Source organism: Anguilla anguilla, chromosome 2 (genome assembly GCF_013347855.1).
Source record: "Anguilla anguilla isolate fAngAng1 chromosome 2, fAngAng1.pri, whole genome shotgun sequence".
Classification (NCBI taxonomy): Eukaryota; Metazoa; Chordata; class Actinopteri; order Anguilliformes; family Anguillidae; genus Anguilla; species Anguilla anguilla.
Window position 1 is genome coordinate 49,302,869 of NC_049202.1, and position 20,022 is coordinate 49,322,890.

The 20,022-nt window shown below is 38.2% G+C and overlaps 1 protein-coding gene and 1 long non-coding RNA gene across 4 annotated transcripts in view; one reads left to right on the forward strand and one right to left on the reverse strand.

Annotated features, from left to right (window-relative positions):
* Positions 1-20,022, forward strand: part of LOC118220079 — a 173,387-nt gene that overhangs the window by 41,704 nt on the left and 111,661 nt on the right. The gene's annotated exons all lie outside the window — the stretch shown is intronic.
* On the reverse strand, positions 82-18,421 carry LOC118220075 (myosin-2 heavy chain, non muscle-like). The gene is made up of 18 exons (XM_035403690.1): positions 18,386-18,421; positions 6,120-6,190; positions 5,696-5,779; positions 5,340-5,413; positions 5,170-5,247; positions 4,862-5,013; positions 4,453-4,585; positions 4,236-4,313; positions 3,902-4,056; positions 3,346-3,478; positions 3,125-3,202; positions 2,795-2,967; positions 2,188-2,299; positions 1,613-1,648; positions 1,459-1,526; positions 1,198-1,283; positions 611-771; positions 82-372 (listed from the first exon to the last, which is right to left on the reverse strand). Exons 4-18 carry the CDS (start codon positions 5,391-5,393, stop codon positions 271-273), a joined length of 1,599 nt encoding a protein of 532 aa, XP_035259581.1. The 5' UTR covers positions 5,394-5,413; positions 5,696-5,779; positions 6,120-6,190; positions 18,386-18,421; the 3' UTR covers positions 82-270.

Below are 20,022 nucleotides of genomic sequence, written 5' to 3' on the forward strand. Positions count from 1 at the left end.
AGACCGGCTCATTTTTTAAAGGGAACTTTATTTAATATTTGTCCTCCACATTAGGAATAATTTTCTATCACATTTGTGTCACAAACAATATGTAGCCCACAACAATTCAGACAAACCGTGCAATTACAATTCCAAAGCAAGTAATATTAAATATGGTGATTTGAACTTTATAAATTTAGAGAAAAAATTATTAGTCATCATTGCAGTTTTTAAACTAAAAATGTACTTGGAGGAGGAGTTGTATCCCAACATTTAAAAAAAAAAAAATTTTTATCGATTGAAAGGAGCAGGGTTCTTCTGGTATCCTCTGCGGCCTCTGAAAGTGGGCCGTCCCTCATCCCACTGTCTCCTGTCCCTGTCCTGATCCACAGCCTTTCAGAGGGAAAGCAGGGGAATTATAGTTTAGCATCAAGAAGGGACTGGAAAATTAAACATTTCACAGACCTGGTGTGAGAGCCAATAACTGATGTGTTCAAGCATGGCTGAACTCACGAATAAAACCAGTTGGTGCAGTTCAGTTGGTGCAGTTTTGTGAGACCAATTAAACTGGCACAATGTTTAAACGCATCTTAGTCCTATCCATTAATTTTTTGGGATGTTTTAAACGTACCCATCTCATTGAATTTAAGGGATGGCCACAATGAGTTGAGCGATGAGTGGAGGCACAACCATTTTGAGTTGAAGGATGACCACTTTGAGTGGAGGGATGACCGCTGTGGGTAGACGGATGCCCGCTGTGACCATAGGAATGCCCGCTGTGAGTAGAAACATCTGCAAAAGAGAGTTCATAAAATGATCAGGGACAAGATGACAGATAATGTTACATTATAACTTACCTATTTAATTTATCAAAGTTTATCAATGATTATTTATGAAAGTATAAGAGTAAGAGTGAGACCAGTATCCCTCAGGTGGAAAGGACAGCTTAGAAACTGAAGGGCAGAAGAATGAGAAGACCAGAAAAAAAGATGGATGGATGGAATGAAAGAGTTCCAACACAGAACTGAGAGACAAGTTGGTCTAGGAGCAGTAAGGCATGTGTGGAACAGTGTTCAGGACACATACAGCTTCTTGTTATCACTCCACTGGAGACCAAGGGAACCACCATGGCCCTCCAGCCTTTGGGCTGTGAACTGTCCTGTGTGGGATGCCATAGGAACTTACTGGCATAAGCAACACAGTGGCCCCAGGACTCACCTTTTTCATGAAGAGGTGCCTGAGCTTCCTGAGGCATCTGAGATTTCCCAGAGTTTTCGGCAAGTTTTTTGTTCAGCTCATCCAGCCTAAATAACCAATAAACAGCCAATTGAGACAGCACTAGTCTCTGCCCTCCAATAAATACAGGCCCATTTAACTCGAGCGAGGAGAATATCAACAAATGTGTCTCGCAATGATTAGGTAACATCCAATGTTTGTCAGTAAACTATTTAATATGTATTCTGTGGCTACCAAACCTACTTCCTATGTAGAATGGCTGTTTTGTTCTTCTCCCTGTCCAGTGCTCTTTCTGACTCACGGTAAGCCACCTGGAGGTAAAGAAGTAGAGTTAGCACTCTGCTGTGGTCAAAGGTGTTTGATCACAAATCTGCTCTCAGAGAGATTGTGTCCTTACTAAAGTGTCTTTGGCTTTGTTCTGATGAAATCTTATCTGTAGAGAGGTGGAGAGAGAAAGAGCAAGAAAGAGAGAGAGATGAGACATGCTAATCTTACAACAGAAATCATTGGAGGAGTTGTGATAAATTCATGATGCCTGATTGGTTGAGCATAAATTGGGGTCATAACCTTTGCAGATTAATATTGAAATATAAACTACTGCATTTTGTTAATGCTATGGGTATAGCTGGTGGAATTGTGTATTTACTGTTCACCTTCACAGGGAAAATGCCCAGTCAATATGAATGTTGTACTTCTTGTGTACTTTACAGAAGGCATAGTGCTCTCTGCTTATGAAAATAACTAAAAGAAATGAGCTGCTTGAAATTACTAAATGCTTTAAATAAAACTGAGGCTTCCTAAAAAGAATGAGCTGCTTGGAATTACTAAATGCTTTAAATAAAACTGAGGCTTCCCTTAATCAACCTAAGTGGTACTAAACAGCAATAACAACCACATTATAGTGGACAAATATGCATGTAGTGTTATTCAAGAATTATAGCATTGATATTAGTGTTGGCTAAATTAGCTTACCTCAGCTTTCAGAAAATTCTGGCGATCTTTTGTGACCTTATGGATGCTTTCTCTGTACTCATCAAATTTCTCTTTGGTCTCATTTTTTGTGGCTTCCTTTTGAGCCAGTTCCCTGCAAGACGGAGAGCGCAAGAGCTTCAGCAGGCTTCCACTGCACAACTCCTTTAGCCCCAAGTGCACACACACATTAAAATGTCCAGTGTTAATTCAACTCTAAACAGGCATAATTTGGTCCCAGAGTTATCTGTTAAGAGTTCAATTAAAACTCGACATTTTACTGTCCAGCTTCCACATCTCTTTTACATCACTTGATGATCCAGCATAAAATATACATATCCTTCTTTATTCTGAAACAACTAGGGATGAAGTTGAAATATGGAGCTTACACTATTCCGGTCACTTCAGAAAATGATACAGTGCTGGGCTTGCACAAGAGGTTTAAAATAAAAAAATGAGTCTCCTCTGATCAGCAAACTTCAATGCCTTTCTATTGGTTTCTATCAGTTGTCTGTTGTATTTACCTATCAGTGTATCACACAACTTGATTCATATGGCGGTAACCTCAAAGAACATGTAACACATGACGGTCTGTTGCTTGACACTTTACTTTTTTAGAGTGCTCTCCATCTCTTGCATCTTGTCGGTCATGCTCTCCATTTGGCTTTTAAATGATTTTATCTCGTCTTCATGCATCCGACACTCCTGCTCCAATGTTTTTTGAAGACCGCAAATCTCTTCAGCTGAATTCATGCTGGTCTTTGAATAGTCCTTCAAAGATTCCTTTGTGAAATGAGAAAGTGCGTAAAAAGAAAGTGCTGTATAGTGAACACTTGGCTTTTTCAGCTGTGAATCACATACAAACTTCACAATTTTCAAACTGTTCAAAGCTATTGTGCTGCTATTGATAATGTAGGTGCATGAATTTTCAGCTTCTCACCTTTAGCATTTGATTTTCACAGTTGGAAGAGCTGAGAGAATTTTCCAAATCTGAAAACCGTTCTTCAAGTTCTTTTACCTTTAATGGACAAGGAAAAGGACTGTGTGAGTAAAGTTAGTCTCGAGACCAATACAATAAGGAATAAAAATGCATAACACTAGAGAAGAGTGATTCTGGTAAAGGAGACACGTACTGCAGTAAGATGAGCTGGTCTTGCTCACCTGAGTCTTGTAAGAATCCTCATTTTTCTGCTGTTCCGTGGTCATTGTCGTATTGTTCATTTCAAGCACCTTGATCTCCGACAGTAATTGAGTCTCTCTCACGGAATACAGTAGTTCTTGCTGAGCCAGTTTCCTGAGATACAGAGACACGGGGGCATCAGCCTTCTTCTGGACAACTAACTCCTTTACTTTTACTTGACTAAATCCCATGACCAAAACATCCTAAACTGGTGCATTGAGCAAATAAATTACTGTGAAAATATGCAGTTTCTGACCCGCTACACGGCTTAACCTACAGTATAGAATGTATTCCCTCAGGGGGTCTATTGTGTTTACCTACATCATTACAACTAAAATTATTCTGAGAGATAAAATCCTGAAATTTTTTTTTGTATCAATTGCCTTTGTCAAAACTTACATGTTTACTGGTTTCTATAATTTGGCCATTGTATGTACCTATTAGTGTATCAGACAACACCAAGTTTTGAACTGATTCATATGGCTGTAACCTCAAAGCACATGTAACATGTGACGGGTCTGTTGCTTGACACTTTACTTTTTTAGAGTGCTCTCCTTCTCTTGCATCTTGTCGGTCATGCTCTTTATCAGGCTTTTTTCATGCATCTGACGCTCCTGCCCCATGTTTTTTTGAAGACTGTAAATCTCTTCAACCAATTTCATGCTTGTCTTTGAATAGTCCTTCAAAGATTCCTTTATGAAATGAGAGTGCGTAAAAAGAAAGTGCTGTATAGTGAACACTTGGCTTTTTCAGCTGTGAATCGCATGCAAACTTCACAATTTTCAATGTATTTCAGGCTATTGTGCTGCTATTTCACAATGTTACTAAGGCTTTATTAATAATGTCAAAGCATTAATTTTCAGCTTTTCACCTTTAGCTTCTGATTTTCACATTTGGAAGCGCTGAGGGAATTTTCCAAATTTGAAAACCGTTCTTGAAGTTCTTTTATCTATAATGGACAAGAAAAGGGACTGTGGTGAGTTATTCTCGAGACCAATACAACAAGGAATAAAAATGCATGGCACTAGAGAAGAGTGATTCTGGTAAAAGAGACATGTACTGCAGTAAGATGAGCTGGACTTGCTCACCTGAGCCTTGTAAGAATCCTCATTTTTCTCCTGTTCCGTGGTCATTGTCGTAATGTTCATTTCAAACACCTTGATCTCCGATAGTAATTGAATCTCTCTCGCGCAATGAAGTAGTCCTTGCTGAGCCAGTTTCCTGAGACAGAGACACGGGGGCATCAGCCTTCCTCTGGACAACCAACTCCTTTACTTTTAGTTGACTAAATCCCATGAACAAAAACATCCTCAACTGGCACATTAAGCAAATAAATTACAGTGAAAAGATGCAGTTTTTGACCCACTAAATGGCTTTACCTGTAGTATAGACAGTATTCCCTCAGGGGGTACATTACATCATCATTACAACAAAAATTATGAATTATATAAAGTTATTCTTTCAATTGCCTTTGGCTTTTTGAAGCCTGAAACATACTGCTGTAGTGCCCGTTCCTTTTCATGATGCAGGTTGGTTGTACTTCTCATCTTTTTTTCGAGGCTTTCTTTTTGAACCTCAAGGAACTTCTTTTCCTGCTCCAAGTTAGCCTTCAGTTCGAAATTCTCCGCTTCCATTCTCTCACAAGATTCCTTTTTGAAAAAATGAAATTGTGTGTGAAATTGCATGGCACAAACTTGCCACTATATTATGTATTACATGCACACATAATTATGTGTATTTCTGTTACAGATTTTTTACCAGTGGTCAACAGTTTAATAAATACACAACCCATTACAGTATCTTACCTTCAGCTCCATGCTCTGTAGCCTGGTGGAGGCAACTGTACTTTTGTAGCCATTACACTGCTGTTTCAGGACTTTGATCTATAATAACAAGAGCAAATTCGGCACATGTTGGTTAAACGTTGTTCTTCAGACCCACACGTAAGTACAGTAAAAGGGCTTTTGAAACTCACATTTTTCTGCAGGTCCTTTATTTCCCTTAGTACTGCATTCGTCTCTGTGTTCATTTGTTGGACATGTTCTCTCCCTAAACAAAATCAATCAAAACCATAAATTAACAGGAAGCTGGGAAAAAGTAGTTGCGAGCCATATAAGGTGTTATCAAAGTAGACTTACATTTGTATGCCCTGCGTTTTACCTGGAAAAGCAAGAGAGGGTAGGAGAGAAACAAATTATACTCAATAAACTAATTGGCTACAACATTACTGCTTTAAAGGCAATGATGAAGAATAGCAACTGAAAGTGTTTTTAATCATATAATCAAAGGACAAACAGCAAAAATGGAGAAAGAGAAGCTTATGAAGCTTACACTGAACACTGTCCTCCAGATTATGAACAGGCAAGGGATGTACAGAAGATGAATAAACCAGTCTTCTTCACCTGGTTCCCATCTCTTGAACCAAACAGAAACAATCCGAGTCAAAAGTACTGGAATTTCATGGGGTTCTGTTGAGTGAGGCTGAACACATCTTATCAAAATAATTCCAATGATTCCAGTGCTGAGGGGCTGCAGAGTCTTATTGGTTTTCAGTTTTTCAGTGATTCATTGAACTAGCTGTTTGGTTAAATGAAAAACACCTTTTTTACATGGCATCAAAATACCTGCAGGGTATAGCTACTATAATCCCTATTAGGTGAAAACTTACTCATTCACTAACAGCCTGTTTCATGAATTGTTAGTTGGCAATATCAATATCAGCAAACAAATAAAGCCTTGAAGAAATAAAGCATACCGTGTTGGGAAGCTGAAGAAAGTCTTGGAAAGGAAGTGTGGAAAACCATTGAATGGTCTGGAAATTTATGACTGGGAAAAAGATAGAATAATGATTACTGATACAATTCAGTAACATGTCTCTTGGGAGAATTCTGCAGACCAGAATAACTCGGAATGCTAATTCCTAATAATTTAATATCTTTAATTATGCTATTAATGGCAGCTGTAGACTTCAATAGTTAGCTAAATCTGGGTTGCAAGCAAAACAAATTATATTCAGTAATGGAAAGTTTCCATTAATAATTTGTTTACTCTTAAAAATATTTTTCACTGTTCAGTCAACACACATTGAAAAAAAGGTGAGAGAATCAGCAAGTTTTCTTCTACCTTCAAGCTTTTGAATTTCAATTGTGTAACTGTAAAAGTCCTGGTTAAATTGACTTTATATTTGAATATTTTCACCCTACCTCAACAAATTCCACCTTTCCACTTACCAAAGTTGGAAAATGTCCCAAAATGAAAAAAAAGGACCAATACCGGTAGCAAAATAAGCAGCCACCCTCGCAAAAATGCGATGGGTGGCATCCTTACATGCACCTGATCCTATTCTAGGGGTGATTATGTCAATGCGGTTGATAAAAGTTAAATCCGATAAAGATCTGTTGTTTGTTCCAGGAAGAATGCCAATTATGAATAAGTGAACTTGGTGAGCCACATATATACTGCCTGCTACTTCTTTAGAATGATGACATTAATGAAGTTCTGTGATGTCACAATACCACAGAGGGCTTCTGTGTTGGACATTATGGAGTGTTCTGAAAGACCAAAACATGCCTGCTGTTTTTCAAAATTTGAAGAAAAACACCTTTTCAACATACAAAAATGCCAAGTTACTCACACACACAAAGCACTGTCTATAAATCATTAAGACTTGCAAAATTTAGGCCAGCCACTAAAAGTACTGATATCAGAATTAGGCCAAGTTACAAGAAACAATATTAGCTATCTTAACTCACACAAATTAAACATGTTGTATTCAAAAGCAATGCTGCTACCCAATGTTTCCTAAATTATTTCAAGTAACTTGGCCCTGTGTTTTTTCATCTTACCATCTGATGGGAATATGGTTATTCCCTTTATGGAAATGGGAAGATGTACAGTAAGTGGGATTACTAATATCGGCTGTCCACCAGGAGACAGCCGATATTAGGCTGGTTAGGGCAACCACCATTTGGCAAACTGTGATGCCTGAAAGAGCAAAACAATTCAGGGACAGTAATGGAGATAAAATTGATCTGAACCAGCAGTATCTCAGTCACTGTACATGCAGTGGCACATCAGGGGACATTAAGAGGAGGCACAACCTTAAGCTTTCAACTGGTTACATCATTCATTCATTAATTCTTCCATTACATAAACTGAAGTGCATTTCAAATTATTTGGCCATAATTTAAGATGACCAGTCTCTCTCTACTTTCCTTCCTAATATATTAACAGAATTGATAGCCTGCCTGCATTCAGTTTTACAGATTAGACCATGCCAGCTGCTCCACACAGACAAAAGTATGTTCTTGACCTTTCTTTATAGAGCTCTGGACTTTACTGCATACTGCACAATCACCATTACGGGTCCAGTGAGAATAGTAAAACATTTGCAAAGAAACTATTTAACAAACTAACGCTGGCCCTAGACAGTATGATAAAACAATGGATATGAGAGAATGAACTGAAGATTGAAACAATGGTATTGCAGAGAACAATGGTATCACATTGATACGATCTGATTATTTTGACTCATGTCAAGGCCACAACAATGAATAACTCACATACTTTAATATCACAGGATGTTCTACTGGCTACACTTCACTTTATCTTTTACCTGTCCTGTATTGAAATTCTATATTCTGATGTATTTTGCCTTAACCTTTAATTCTACAGTAAATAGAAAGGCAATGTTCACTTTAAGTGTAGTTTTACACAAAAGCCAACGTGCAGATTAAGTGTAGTTTGATTATTACACTGTACAGTATTATTCTGCATTATAGATTTTGATTTTACTTGTGAATTCATATACAGCAGTCTACATGTCAGTTGTGGAAAAAACCATAAAAACATAAATCCATCAAAGTACTGTGCTATAGTTATATTGCTTGGTTTTTCCTTTTTCTACATTATTCACCTGTTCACCTAAATCATTTTTTTTTCGAAATTGGAAGCATAATTTCTACAGTAGTCATTATAGCAACTGGCCAAGTACTATAGGCCAAGTACTTAACCTGAATTGAACTGTTGTCTAATACTCTTAATTTAATTATTTTGAAAAAGCTAAATAAACACCACATTTATAAAGTGTTTTGTGCATTGAGAGACTGGTATGATTCATAAAAACTGCACCATCTGAAAGCCAGTATGATCCTGTACACATCATGACAGCTATGACCTACAACCCTGCAGACTTCGTAATATGAACATTTGACTTTGCATGGAATAGACTCTGCAGGTATATTAGTTTCCATCCACAAAATGCTTCATTCAGAAATTACTTATATTTCTGAGAGTCTGACTTCAGGACACAAACCAGCTCATTAAAATGGCGTTTGAAGCCACTGGGAACCCTAATGTTATTCGTGCCACTCAGTAGGCAGGGATTCGCAGTAATTAAGCAGTGATAAATATGAAGTGCCTGAACCACTTTTCATTCTTCCCAAACACATTATTCGCAATGACCTTTTCTTCTCAGAGAAAACCAAAGGAGGGGTTGTGACAACCGAGGCTCTAAACTATAATTTGTTTATCAGTTTAATGAAAATGCTCAATATGAGAGCTGGAAAGGGGGTGGTCTTGTGTGGAAGAAGCTGGCGTGGAGTTATTTTAACATAACAAAACAAATGGATTCCCGGTCCCTGCCTTGTGTACCATTTTTTAGGCATATTACATTTAGATTTACACCACTGCTTCCAATGGGCTAGGAGATACATGTCTACCCCTTTCAGTGACTATTTTCATATTTTAAGCAGCAAGGCACTGCTTGGTGTTTATGAGTGGAAAACATGTTTCTCCCTCTGAATAGTCACAGTTTCATCACTGTTTAATCTCCTGTAGGCACAAAGTGCTGGGGTTATATATGTCAATTATCCATTTATTCGGCATCAGCTGTCTTCATTTTTACTAGCGGTGTTAATTGTGATATTGAAAGAATTTGTAGTTCATATTTGATTTATCAGATTTATCAAATACTATTTGAGATGGAGTATGAAAGTATAGTCTTATTTTTTTTTTAAACTGTATAGTGGTGCACTTCCTGCCATCCAGGTGAATGGTTCTCACTTGTCTCAACCATGGAGCTTCTCAACGCTAGCTCCCTGGTGGTGGAACAAACTTCCTATTCCTCTGCAAACCACTCGTTCACTACCCATTTTCCACCGTGGTGTGAAGACTGAACTCTTCAGACTTTATCTTGACTAACTCTAACACTACTCCTTTGCATGGTTACTCCCAGTCCTGGATCACTGTCTAATATCATGTGCATCCTTGTATCTTCATCTTCTTAGCACTTTCATATTACACATGTATCTTCATCTACCACTTTTTGCATTGTACTTGTACTATTATCTTGATGTTGTAGCTCTTTATCAAATCTCTTGTAATCTCTTGTATCATTTATCACTTCTAATTTGACTTGCCATAACTTTACTCCTGTGTGAACTGGACGTGATGTTCATAGTTATGAAGAACTGATACTTAATTAGAATTGCATCTAATCAGACCTGTGTTGTGTAGTTGTTCCAATGACCTTCTGTGTGCACTTAATGTATGTCGCTTTGGATAAAAGCGTCTGCCAAATAAATGTGATGTAGTGGTAATATTCCTAAACTGAACATGAATAGAAGTGGTTTCAGCATAAACCCTATTCATGGACATTAGTACAAACACTGTCCATCAAAATAGTTTACAGATGGAAACCATGGATTTTTTATTCCAGTACCTTGATGTTGGATCCCCATCACAGCAAGAAAATTGCTGTTATTTTAATTTTTCTGTGACAAGGTTTTAGGTTGTCAGTGGGCGCCTAGCTGTGAAATGCAATGGGAAGGCAAGTGAAAATGTAATAAATTCATTTTAATGACCTGTCATTGTTTATGCTCTCCAGTGGTCATATGACACAGCCAGAACCCACATATTAGCTTTGTTCAGAAACAAAAACAGCCATTAGTGGAAACGGAGGGTTCATCATTAATAGAGAGGAATAACTGTAGACGGCTGTTTAGACATCAGCATGCTTATTATTCTCCTGGGGTTTACCTAATAGCCTGAACTGATCAATTCTGATGACTCTGCAAACACACTAAGCCCATAATAGGGGTTACTTTGTATCTTTTGCATCCCCTAAAACATCTCTGCAACATGTCTCTGTAATCTATACAACCTGTTGTAATTGATTTATCATGCCCCTTAATGCCTTATCACTGATGATGTATTTTATGTTCTGCATAGAACCATCCATAATAAATATTCGTAAATCTATGGAGTAGGCAAAGTGTGTTAATATGCACTTACATACACCGATCAGCCACAACATTAAAACCACCTACCTAATATTGTGTAGGTCCCCCTCGTGCCGCCAAAACAGCTCTGACCCGTCGAGGCATGTACTCCACCTCTGAAGGTGTCCTCCGGTACATTTGGATTTCTGTATATATTTGTATCTACTGTATATTTGTATCTGATATTTTGTATCTACTGTAAATTTGTATCGGATTGGGTTATATTGAGGCCTTGATGCTGCAACAGTGCAAATTCCCCCCGGGGATCAATAAAGTACACTACTACTACTACTACTACTACTTATTACATTATTGGTTTTTATTACATTAAAAAATTAGAAATTGATTACATTATTGGGTGTTATTACACTATTGGTAGTTTATTACATTATTAGTTGCTACAGGGCGATAAAAAACGAAGATATTGTTAGAGGGTGAATTATTTCCACATGATTTTAAGAACTCTTGACGGGTCAGAGCTGTTTTGGTGGACGAGGGGGATCTACACAATATTAGGCATGCGGTTTTAATGTTGTGGCTGATCGGTGTATGTTGTTTTTGTAAGTAAGCTAATGACCACATTGCTCTTTATACATTTTAATTTTAATAAATGACTACAACTAAAACTTCTTGTTTTTTAACAATGGGTAAAGCTATATGCCTATATGGCTTGAAATAATGAGCTCCAACCTTCGCACTTAAATATGAAAATATGGTCACCTTCTTAAAAATGGGGCAGAGGCCATGTTTTTGTAGCACTGAATATCGTTGCTCATGCCTGTGCCCCCAAACATCACATGCACCTATACAATGAAAATACACTTAGTACATTCATATGCACCTGTGCAGTAAAAATACACATCATTATGTGTAACTATACATTCAAAATATGCTTATCACAGGCACCTATGCAGTCTAAATACACTTATCATCCCATGTACTATACCTATGTAGTCAGAATACACATATTATCATCATATGCATAATTTATTCGGAAATAATTTAAAGTGCATGTGCTGATATAAGCCCTACTTTAAAAAAAAATCATAAAATGATAAACCCCGGGGAACCATAAAATAATGCAGGTAATGCAAAGCTTGAAGTATGAAGGTGTCCTCTTTTGCTTAATGAACCCCATAAGCTGAAAGCAATAACAAGAAATGGCTTGAGCCAGCAGGCATGGCTGCTAAGTGCAAATACTTAAAAATATGAGCATGAAAATGAGACTGTTCCTTTTTTAATTGTACAGTGAGTTGAAACCATGTAATACATAATTTGTTGGCTCCAATTTACCTTTTATGATTACCAAGTTCTGAATTCTATCTTTTTTTTCCTCCACTGACTAACTACATAATTTCTTCAGAGAGAGGAGCCAAGAATCAGCCGTGGTTTTTTGTTACACAACAGAGAACAGACAAAGCCACACTAATCTTTATAAAGATGCCAACACTGTAAGAGGCTGGCACACCAACTTAAAAGCTCTTTTGAAAGGAAAAAGTTCAAACCAAATGCATAATTTTCTAAAACATATGTCCTTTAATTTTAATTTTCTTATCAGCTAAAATGTTTTGAATGTACGCTATATGACCAAAAGTATCTGGACACCCCTTGGTCTAGGGCTGTTTTACATTTTTTATGCTTGGCCCCTTAGTTCCAGAGAAGGAAAATGTTAATTCATGCAGCATACAATCACATTCTTGACTATTTTGTGCATCCCCAACAGTTTGGGGAAGGCCCTTTCCTGTTTCAGCATGGCAATGCCCCCAGGTTCACCAGTCCATATGATTCTGTCATGAACGGCGTTGAAGAACTTGACTGTCCTGTTTGGTTTGCACAAAACTAAACATTGTTTGTCCAGCGTAAACAAACTATAACTTTTCCAGTACGCACGTCGAGAATTTTACACACTAGCAAAGAGGTTCTTGAGACTTCTATGCCTAGAAAGATTGTTGTTTTACAACAAAAAATGATTTTGCAATTTCTAAGTTCAAACAGAAGACTTTGCATTTAGAGGCCTTGGAAGAAATCACTCATCTGTGTGAATGCTTTGGAGAGGGACAGAAATATGAGTAATATTAATAATAAATGTTACTCAGAATATTTTTATTATTATTCAGTATGCTTATAAAGAGTTGGCCTGATTTTGAACAATACATTTGGCATGTGTAATTGTGGGATGTGTTTGACATGTTGATGTGAGTGCAGTATTTGACAAAAATTCAACCTTAATTCAACCTTAATCAATGGATTAGTAGACTAGATACCTAGTGTAGTTATTTTCTACAATCTTACAGACCTGCTGCTGCAGGAAGTGGCAAGGGGAGAGCAAGGAGAGGGAGGGTGACAAGCAGGCGGAAAGCCTTTTTGGATTCCTTTATGGACTCCTGCCTAGACATAGCTTTGATAAAACGAAGACAAAAGACTCATTTTTGGTGGTATTGTCATCAAATTTGAACCAGGATTTTTCCTGTGGCGATAAGCATCTGTATTAGAGCCCGACCAATGCCAGATTTTTGGGTCCGATGCCGATCCCGATTTTGGAGAGTTCTAGCCCACCGATTACCGATGTTTTGACCGATATTTTGTCAAAAAGTGCAACATTTTCAGATCAATTTGAAAAACTTATATTTTATCAAGGTTTCTATATTTGAGAACATTTCACTTATAAGCAAACAAATAAATAAATACAAATAAACACACAAAGAACTTTTTGATAGATAAAAAAATGTAAAAGATGATATTAAATTAAATATATATATATTAACACCATCTTCAAGTGGTGTGAATTCAAAATAACTCCACAGGCTGCTTTTACTGCTTTCTTTTCCAGCCATCAATAAAAAAATGAATTTAAAAAATCAGTTTTCCAGTTTCAAACATGTATTTTTATGAATATTATTATGATTGTTGTTGTTGTTGTTATTAATTTGTTATTATTATTTCTTAGCAGAGGTGGGTAGTAACGCGTTATATTTACTCCCATTACATTTACTTAAGTAACTTCTTGAATAAATTGTAGGCCTACTTGTAAGAGTAGTTTTAATGCAACATACTTTTCACTTTTACTCGAGTATATTTGCGAAGAAAAAGTTACTTTTACTCCGTTATATTCGGCTACATTCCGCTCGTTACTTTTATTTTTTACGCATTTTTTATTCAACGCACGTTCTGTTTGTTTCTTTCTCTCAGAGAGACTTCAGCCAAAGAGGCTGACTGGTCTTTGCTTTGGCGCAGTCATAGCCCCACATGACTCCGTTTCACCAATCAAACGTAGCCAGTCACAGCACACAGAAGGATGAGTGGGCGACAACAATGGCTGAAACAACGGCGGGTGATTCGTAGGAGCCAGAACACCCCTGGCCTCACGTTCAAACTATGTTTTACTTACAGACTACCAAAAACAGTAGTTACATTATGCGCTGCCTTCTTTGTCTGCCTAGAAATGTGGACATTTCAGCCTACAAGAACTCAACTTCGAACTTGAGAAAATATGTGGCGGTAAGTTGTAGGTTAGTTTTGGCTGTGGATAGCTAACTATTTGACTGAGTGGTCATTTATTGTCTTGGACAATCCGTTTGTGAAATATAAGCGCATTCGTGACGCCTGGGTATCTTCCAAAATAGCTGCGCGTAATACCACACCTGTTGTTTACGTCGTTGTCGCCCTTTTTAGTACAGTCTGGCTTGATTGACAATTAATTTATTCAGTAGGTGAGTATAAGCTTTCTAACAATGTATAACGTGTCTAATTTTGCTTTTGGAACAGCGTTTTTTAGGTCAGCGTAACCGAACTTTTTCTTATCATGGCATTCACTTATGCATTCACTCACGAAACGTGGTCAACTATTATTCGTAATTTATTGGGAAATACTATTATTATTGAGGACTCCTGGGCATAGCTAAGCCGCATGTTTGCTGATAGACCTAGCTGACATCGTTTTCTGGAGCAAAACAGAAGCGGATTGAACTGTATTGTTCATTTACTGTCTCTCTCTCCATCTACTGAACACAGATAAGATTTCATCATTGCTATGTAAGTAGGCTATTATTGTTCAAAATACTTCGGTTATATACGTTATTTTTGAAATTGAGTGTGTTTAAATAGGTTACTGGTATTAATGTGGATATTTCACGCTGTAATGTAAGCGTTAGTTCGTAGTGTAAGTTTTTGTGAAGCATGCAACAGTCATGACGTGAGCGCTGGAACATTGCATAGCATTGCATAGCATACATAAAGTTTGTTTACGCTAAACCGGAAGTTCTGCACATATTCCACGCAAGGCATCATGGGACTTTGGAATATTGTGGATAAGTGCATCATAAGGTACAATAATGGTGCGACAAAGCATTATGTTTTCCACATATAAAGTTTCTGTTTGAATTTGAGCAGGCTCCTCTTTGTTGTGATGATGAGTCTATTTTAATCAATAAATCCCCTGTAGCCTCCTTGATATTTTTTCTGTCAACGGAGGGTTCACCCCAACAAACTGATGAGGTATACAGACTTAATAGAGTACAACAGAAAGCGAATCCTCCTCTTCTGACGAACCTCCTGTGTATTGTTTTATTTAAAGGGATATGATTTAGGCCATATTTGAATTTGCACATGGCTATTTTATATTTTGTTTATTTCTATTGGACAAGCATTTACAATTTTATATTTTGGACATTTGGATTTTTACGTTCATCTTGCTCTGCTTATTTCAACATTAAATTAGATTATATGAAGTAACTCAGTACTTGAGTAGTCTTTTCACAAGATACTTTCTTACTCTTACTCAAGTAATTATTTGGATGACTACTTTTAGTTCTACTTGAGTCATTATTATTTTAAAATAACAATACTTTTACTTGAGTACAGTTTTTGGCTACTCTACCCACCTCTGTTTCTTAGTATCTATTCTCAGTAAATGAATCATATTTTCTTATTTTATTTCTACTACATGATCTCAAAGAGTAAGACTTTATCTAGCGAGCTTCCCTGTCCATAAGAATTCGGCGGTGAAAAAAACTACAATGCGCTCTGACGCCTGACTAGATGACACACACTCACTTGCAATAACCAAGCGGCCAAAACCAGACTTCGTTTTTGAAGCTCATTTCCTGGTGTTGTAGTTCCTGGTTGCTCACTAGCGCCACTACGGATGGCTCCAGTATAGGTGTTTTCATATCCGGTTTCCATGTAAGTCTACGGTACAAATGCGATCAAAATACAAAGTCAATAATTTTTTCTCACAAGAACAAATAGTCATAATAGGTGTATTTTATTGGTCTTATGACTGTCCATGGGTCGATTTCATGATTTATTGCGTCATGTGGGCACAGTGCCAATATTTGTTCTGGACCAATGAGGTACAGTTTGCGTCACTTCCGGATTACTGCGGAGGACTGAGCTACAGTAGGGGCTACAGTCTATGGTCACTGGGGTGGGCGGTGGCGCCTCTTGGCCTTGACATTGCGGCTCCGGTCACGGTCCGCCTGTGCTAAGTCTGAAAATGCAGGCATCCCATTTCGTGGTGATTTCATTATGGTGTGTGCTATTTACAACTGCACTAGACGACCATAAAATAATCCTCCTCTTAAGATTTTCGGTAGCCGAGTCATTTTTACTATTTCCTTTAGCCTACTTAACCAAATAATTACTTGGCAGAAAGCGTAATCAGCTTGCTATATTTGGTAGTCCAGTAGTAGCCTATGCTAAAACAGTTCGCAACTTCGGCTACCAAGCCATTTGACTAGCTAGCTAACCTTAACCGGCAAACATTCAATCTGCCAGACGTGTTTGGCGGCATGTCAGTCGTGTACATTCCGTAAATGTCTACCTGGGCCATGCTTCACGCATATGACAAAGCTACTATAATCCAGATTTTTGGATAAACACTTTTTCAGTTTCACGTAGCGAATTAAGAGTCTCAAGGTTAATTTGCTGAATATACAACACACGATGAAATCACACACACAGAATTTAACGAAATTAACCATCTTGGCATTTAGAAAGGAACATGTTTTTAGCATTTAAGAGACCGACAAGCTAGGCATTTAAGACAGTGGTTCTCAGAATCGGTTCTGGGGGCTCCTTGCGTATATTGGCTTTTCTCCATTGGTTTTGATGATTTACATAATTTCTACATAATTAGAAATTCAACGTAGGCTACATTATTTTTGTCTTCATGCACCAGGTGGAAAACTTGCTGTACAAAGTGCGTTGTCATATTTACACGCCTGCAGATCAGTTATTAAAATACTTGGTAGATTTGTTATTCACCGCTGACAGTGTTAATTTTATTCGGTAGAAAGTGATTTGCGAACGATCGGTCAGCTAGCGTCACCCAGCAAGTGAACACCACAAACGGCGATGGAGTAGCTAGTAGCAGTTACTGGCTCATTAACTGACTGTGGCGAAAACCTACGACGATAACTTGCTCGGTTAACAGCAGATCTACCAGACAGTTATACGAAAATGAGCCTAGTCAAATCACCAGTAGCCTACACATCTCTGATTGATTGACCATCAGTGTAGTCAATGTTCTTCCCCTGTGGTTCATATTGCTAATGCGTGAGCTAACCACGGATAGCCTACCTAGCTCACTGGCAAGCTGATACGCTAGCTAAGCATATTCGTTTTGCTGAGAAACATAAATTGAAGATAACTGAACATAGCCTAATTGTATTTTTAATGTCATACATATAAAGTGATAACATGACACAGTACAGTCACGGATGGAAATTATACTCCGTAAACATCGGATAATAGGCTATATTTCAAAACATAACGGCAGACAGTCAGCTAGCCTCGTTCAGGTTGATGGGCTTTTCCGCACCGGACTGTCAATCAAAATGTAAAAATAAGAAGACCGCTTAACTCTATGGTTTTGGCTCCAAATCGAGAAAATGGCCGCGCCCGCCATTGAGCTTCAAAACGTGTTTTAGAGACCCACGGAGAGTCAATGGGTGACGTCACAGTAGCTTTGTCCATATTTTTTACAGTCTCTGGCAATAACGCATTAGCTGTTGACATAGCCTCATTATTTCTTATTATTTATTCTCAATAAGTTAAATGAATTATATGTTCTTATTTTATTCCTACGACATGATCTCAAAGAGTAAGACTTTATCTAGCGGAGCTAATGAGTGAATCAAGTGTAACGTTAGATGAAACTAAATTGACTGGATGAAATACCTAAGGTGAGGCTTGTCCGTAAGAATTCGGTGGTGAAAAAAACTACAATGCGCTTTCGTGCAGGTTACCCGCGTTCAATCAACTGTCGGTTGATTCACTTCTCCAACAGCAATCCTTCTCTCATGTTATCACGACAAAGCGAGATAACATGGCTTAAAATGATCCACATTAGAAGAGTTTTATCGGCGTTTTTACTGTCTGGTTAGCTTGCTACGATGACGCGTGACTAGATGACACACTCGCTTGCAATAACGCGTTGGCTATTGGCACAGCATTATATAGTAGCTAATATCATTATCACAGATTTAAAAAAAACAAATGTGTGATGCAGCCAATCACCATTTTATTTTGGCTGGTTATTTATTTGAGAATACAGCGATGTCCTCTGGAAATGTAGATCCTACGCTGTTGTGCTCACTGCCACTTCATAAAGGCTTGCTAGCCAGCTAGCTTGCTAAAGTGAACCAAATGTTAGCTAGCTCGCTCGCTTGATAATGAGGATTGATAAACATAGTGGTCGTATAAACGCATTTAATTAAAAACTTTAATTAAATATACATACCTTTATTGCGGCAATCGAATCTGTGCAGACAAGTCTTGCAGTGGAGAATATTGGATGAGGCACGAGTGACAAACATCTTATTACAGAAGTAGCGCGTCAGCTGCTGAAGTTCACACTTGTATTAGAGCTCCCTCTACTGGACAATTATAGTAAATAGCAATTACAACGTTCGAACCAAGCGACCAAAACCAGACTTCGTTTTTGAAGCTCATTTCCTGGTCTTGTTGTTCCTGGTTGCTCACTAGCGCTTCTACGGTTGGCTCCAGTATAGGTGTTTTCATATCCGGTTTCCATGTAAGTCTACGGTACAAATGCGGTCAAAATACAAAGTCAATAATTTTTTTTCATGAGAACAAATAGTCACAATATGCGTATTTTTAGGGGTCCAAGCAGCGAAGCTGGTGGAACCCTATTGTGTCTGTTAGGCTTATTATTATTCTTATTTTTCTCCGCTAAAAGTGTCTGAGGCTCAGCAACCATAAGTCCTGGAGCAACCAAATTTGGCAGGTGGGTTCCTATGGCCCCCCACTACTCAGGCACTAAAAATTACCTATGTCGGCCAGATGGTGGCGCTACAACAAAGGGTTACGCGTAAAAGGCCATAACTCCCACACCATAAGTTAGATCAACACAAAACTTCATCGACCTATGCATCTGAACGTGGTCTACAACTAAGCCATTGGCACCACCTATGTCCGCCATATTGCTTGCCCGCCATTTAGACTTTTTAGTTGGGGCGTGGAAGTTTTCTCCGCTAAAATGTCTGAGGCTCAGCAACCATAAGTTGTAGACCAACCAAATTTGGTAGGTGGGTTCCTATGGCCCCCCACTACTCAGGCACGAAAAATCGCCTATGTCGACCAGATGGTGGCGCTATAACAAAGGGTCATACTTTAAAAGTCCATAACTCCTACACCATAAGTCAGATCAACACAAAACTTCATCAACCAATGTGCTCTACAACTTTGCTTTTGGGAGCACCTATGTCCGCCATATTATTTGCCCGCCATTTGGACGTTTTTATTAGGTGGGGTGCGGAAGAGCTGTGGCTCCAAATCTAAACGGTTACGACATCTAGTAAACTTCTTTACGGCAAGCGACATCCATGGCGACGCAAGTAATCCGACACCGTAGGGTCTAGTTTTTATCAGTGAGGGGAGGGTCTGAACGTCGGGGAAGCAGTGGAAGACAGTGCCAGACATTATATGAAGACAGTACCGGGTGAGTTCGTTTAGTCTTTGAATCTATCATTATGCTGAGAAATCGCTAAACCATTTTTTTGATAGGTTCTGAGTTTCTGTGCAAACGCGCGAAAACACGCTGGTATAATGAAACAATTACGGTAGCCTAATACATATATAGTCCGCTTCGTTCCGTTGCTACCATAACATAACGACCTACAGCTGCAGTTTCTCGCTGCAATTACTAATATTGAATATAAACAAAAGACGCAATTTATGCTGTAAATCGTATTCTCAATTTAATCTCTAAATCGACTGTAAGTGTTAGTGTTAATCAGTTTAACCTACAGGGTCCAAGTTGAACTATGCGGTTGTTCCCTGCACTCGGAACGGTAGGCTACTGCCCTCTAGGGTTTTCGACACACTTGTTCCTGCTTATGGTTAAACACTTTGTTG

What these genes read in the sequence shown, in the direction of transcription:
- LOC118220075 (XM_035403690.1), bottom strand. Translation starts at nt 5,393, where the DNA reads ATGAACACAGAGACGAATGCAGTACTAAGGGAAATAAAGGACCTGCAG. An exon ending in ATGGAGAGCACTCTAAAAAA is followed by an intron (nt 2,300 to 2,794) that starts GTAAAGTGTCAA and finishes TCCGTCTTGCAG; the next exon opens with GGAACTGGCTCAAAAGGAAG. An exon ending in GGCACCTCTTCATGAAAAAG is followed by an intron (nt 772 to 1,197) that starts GTGAGTCCTGGG and finishes TCTCTTTTGCAG; the next exon opens with ATGTTTCTACTCACAGCGGG.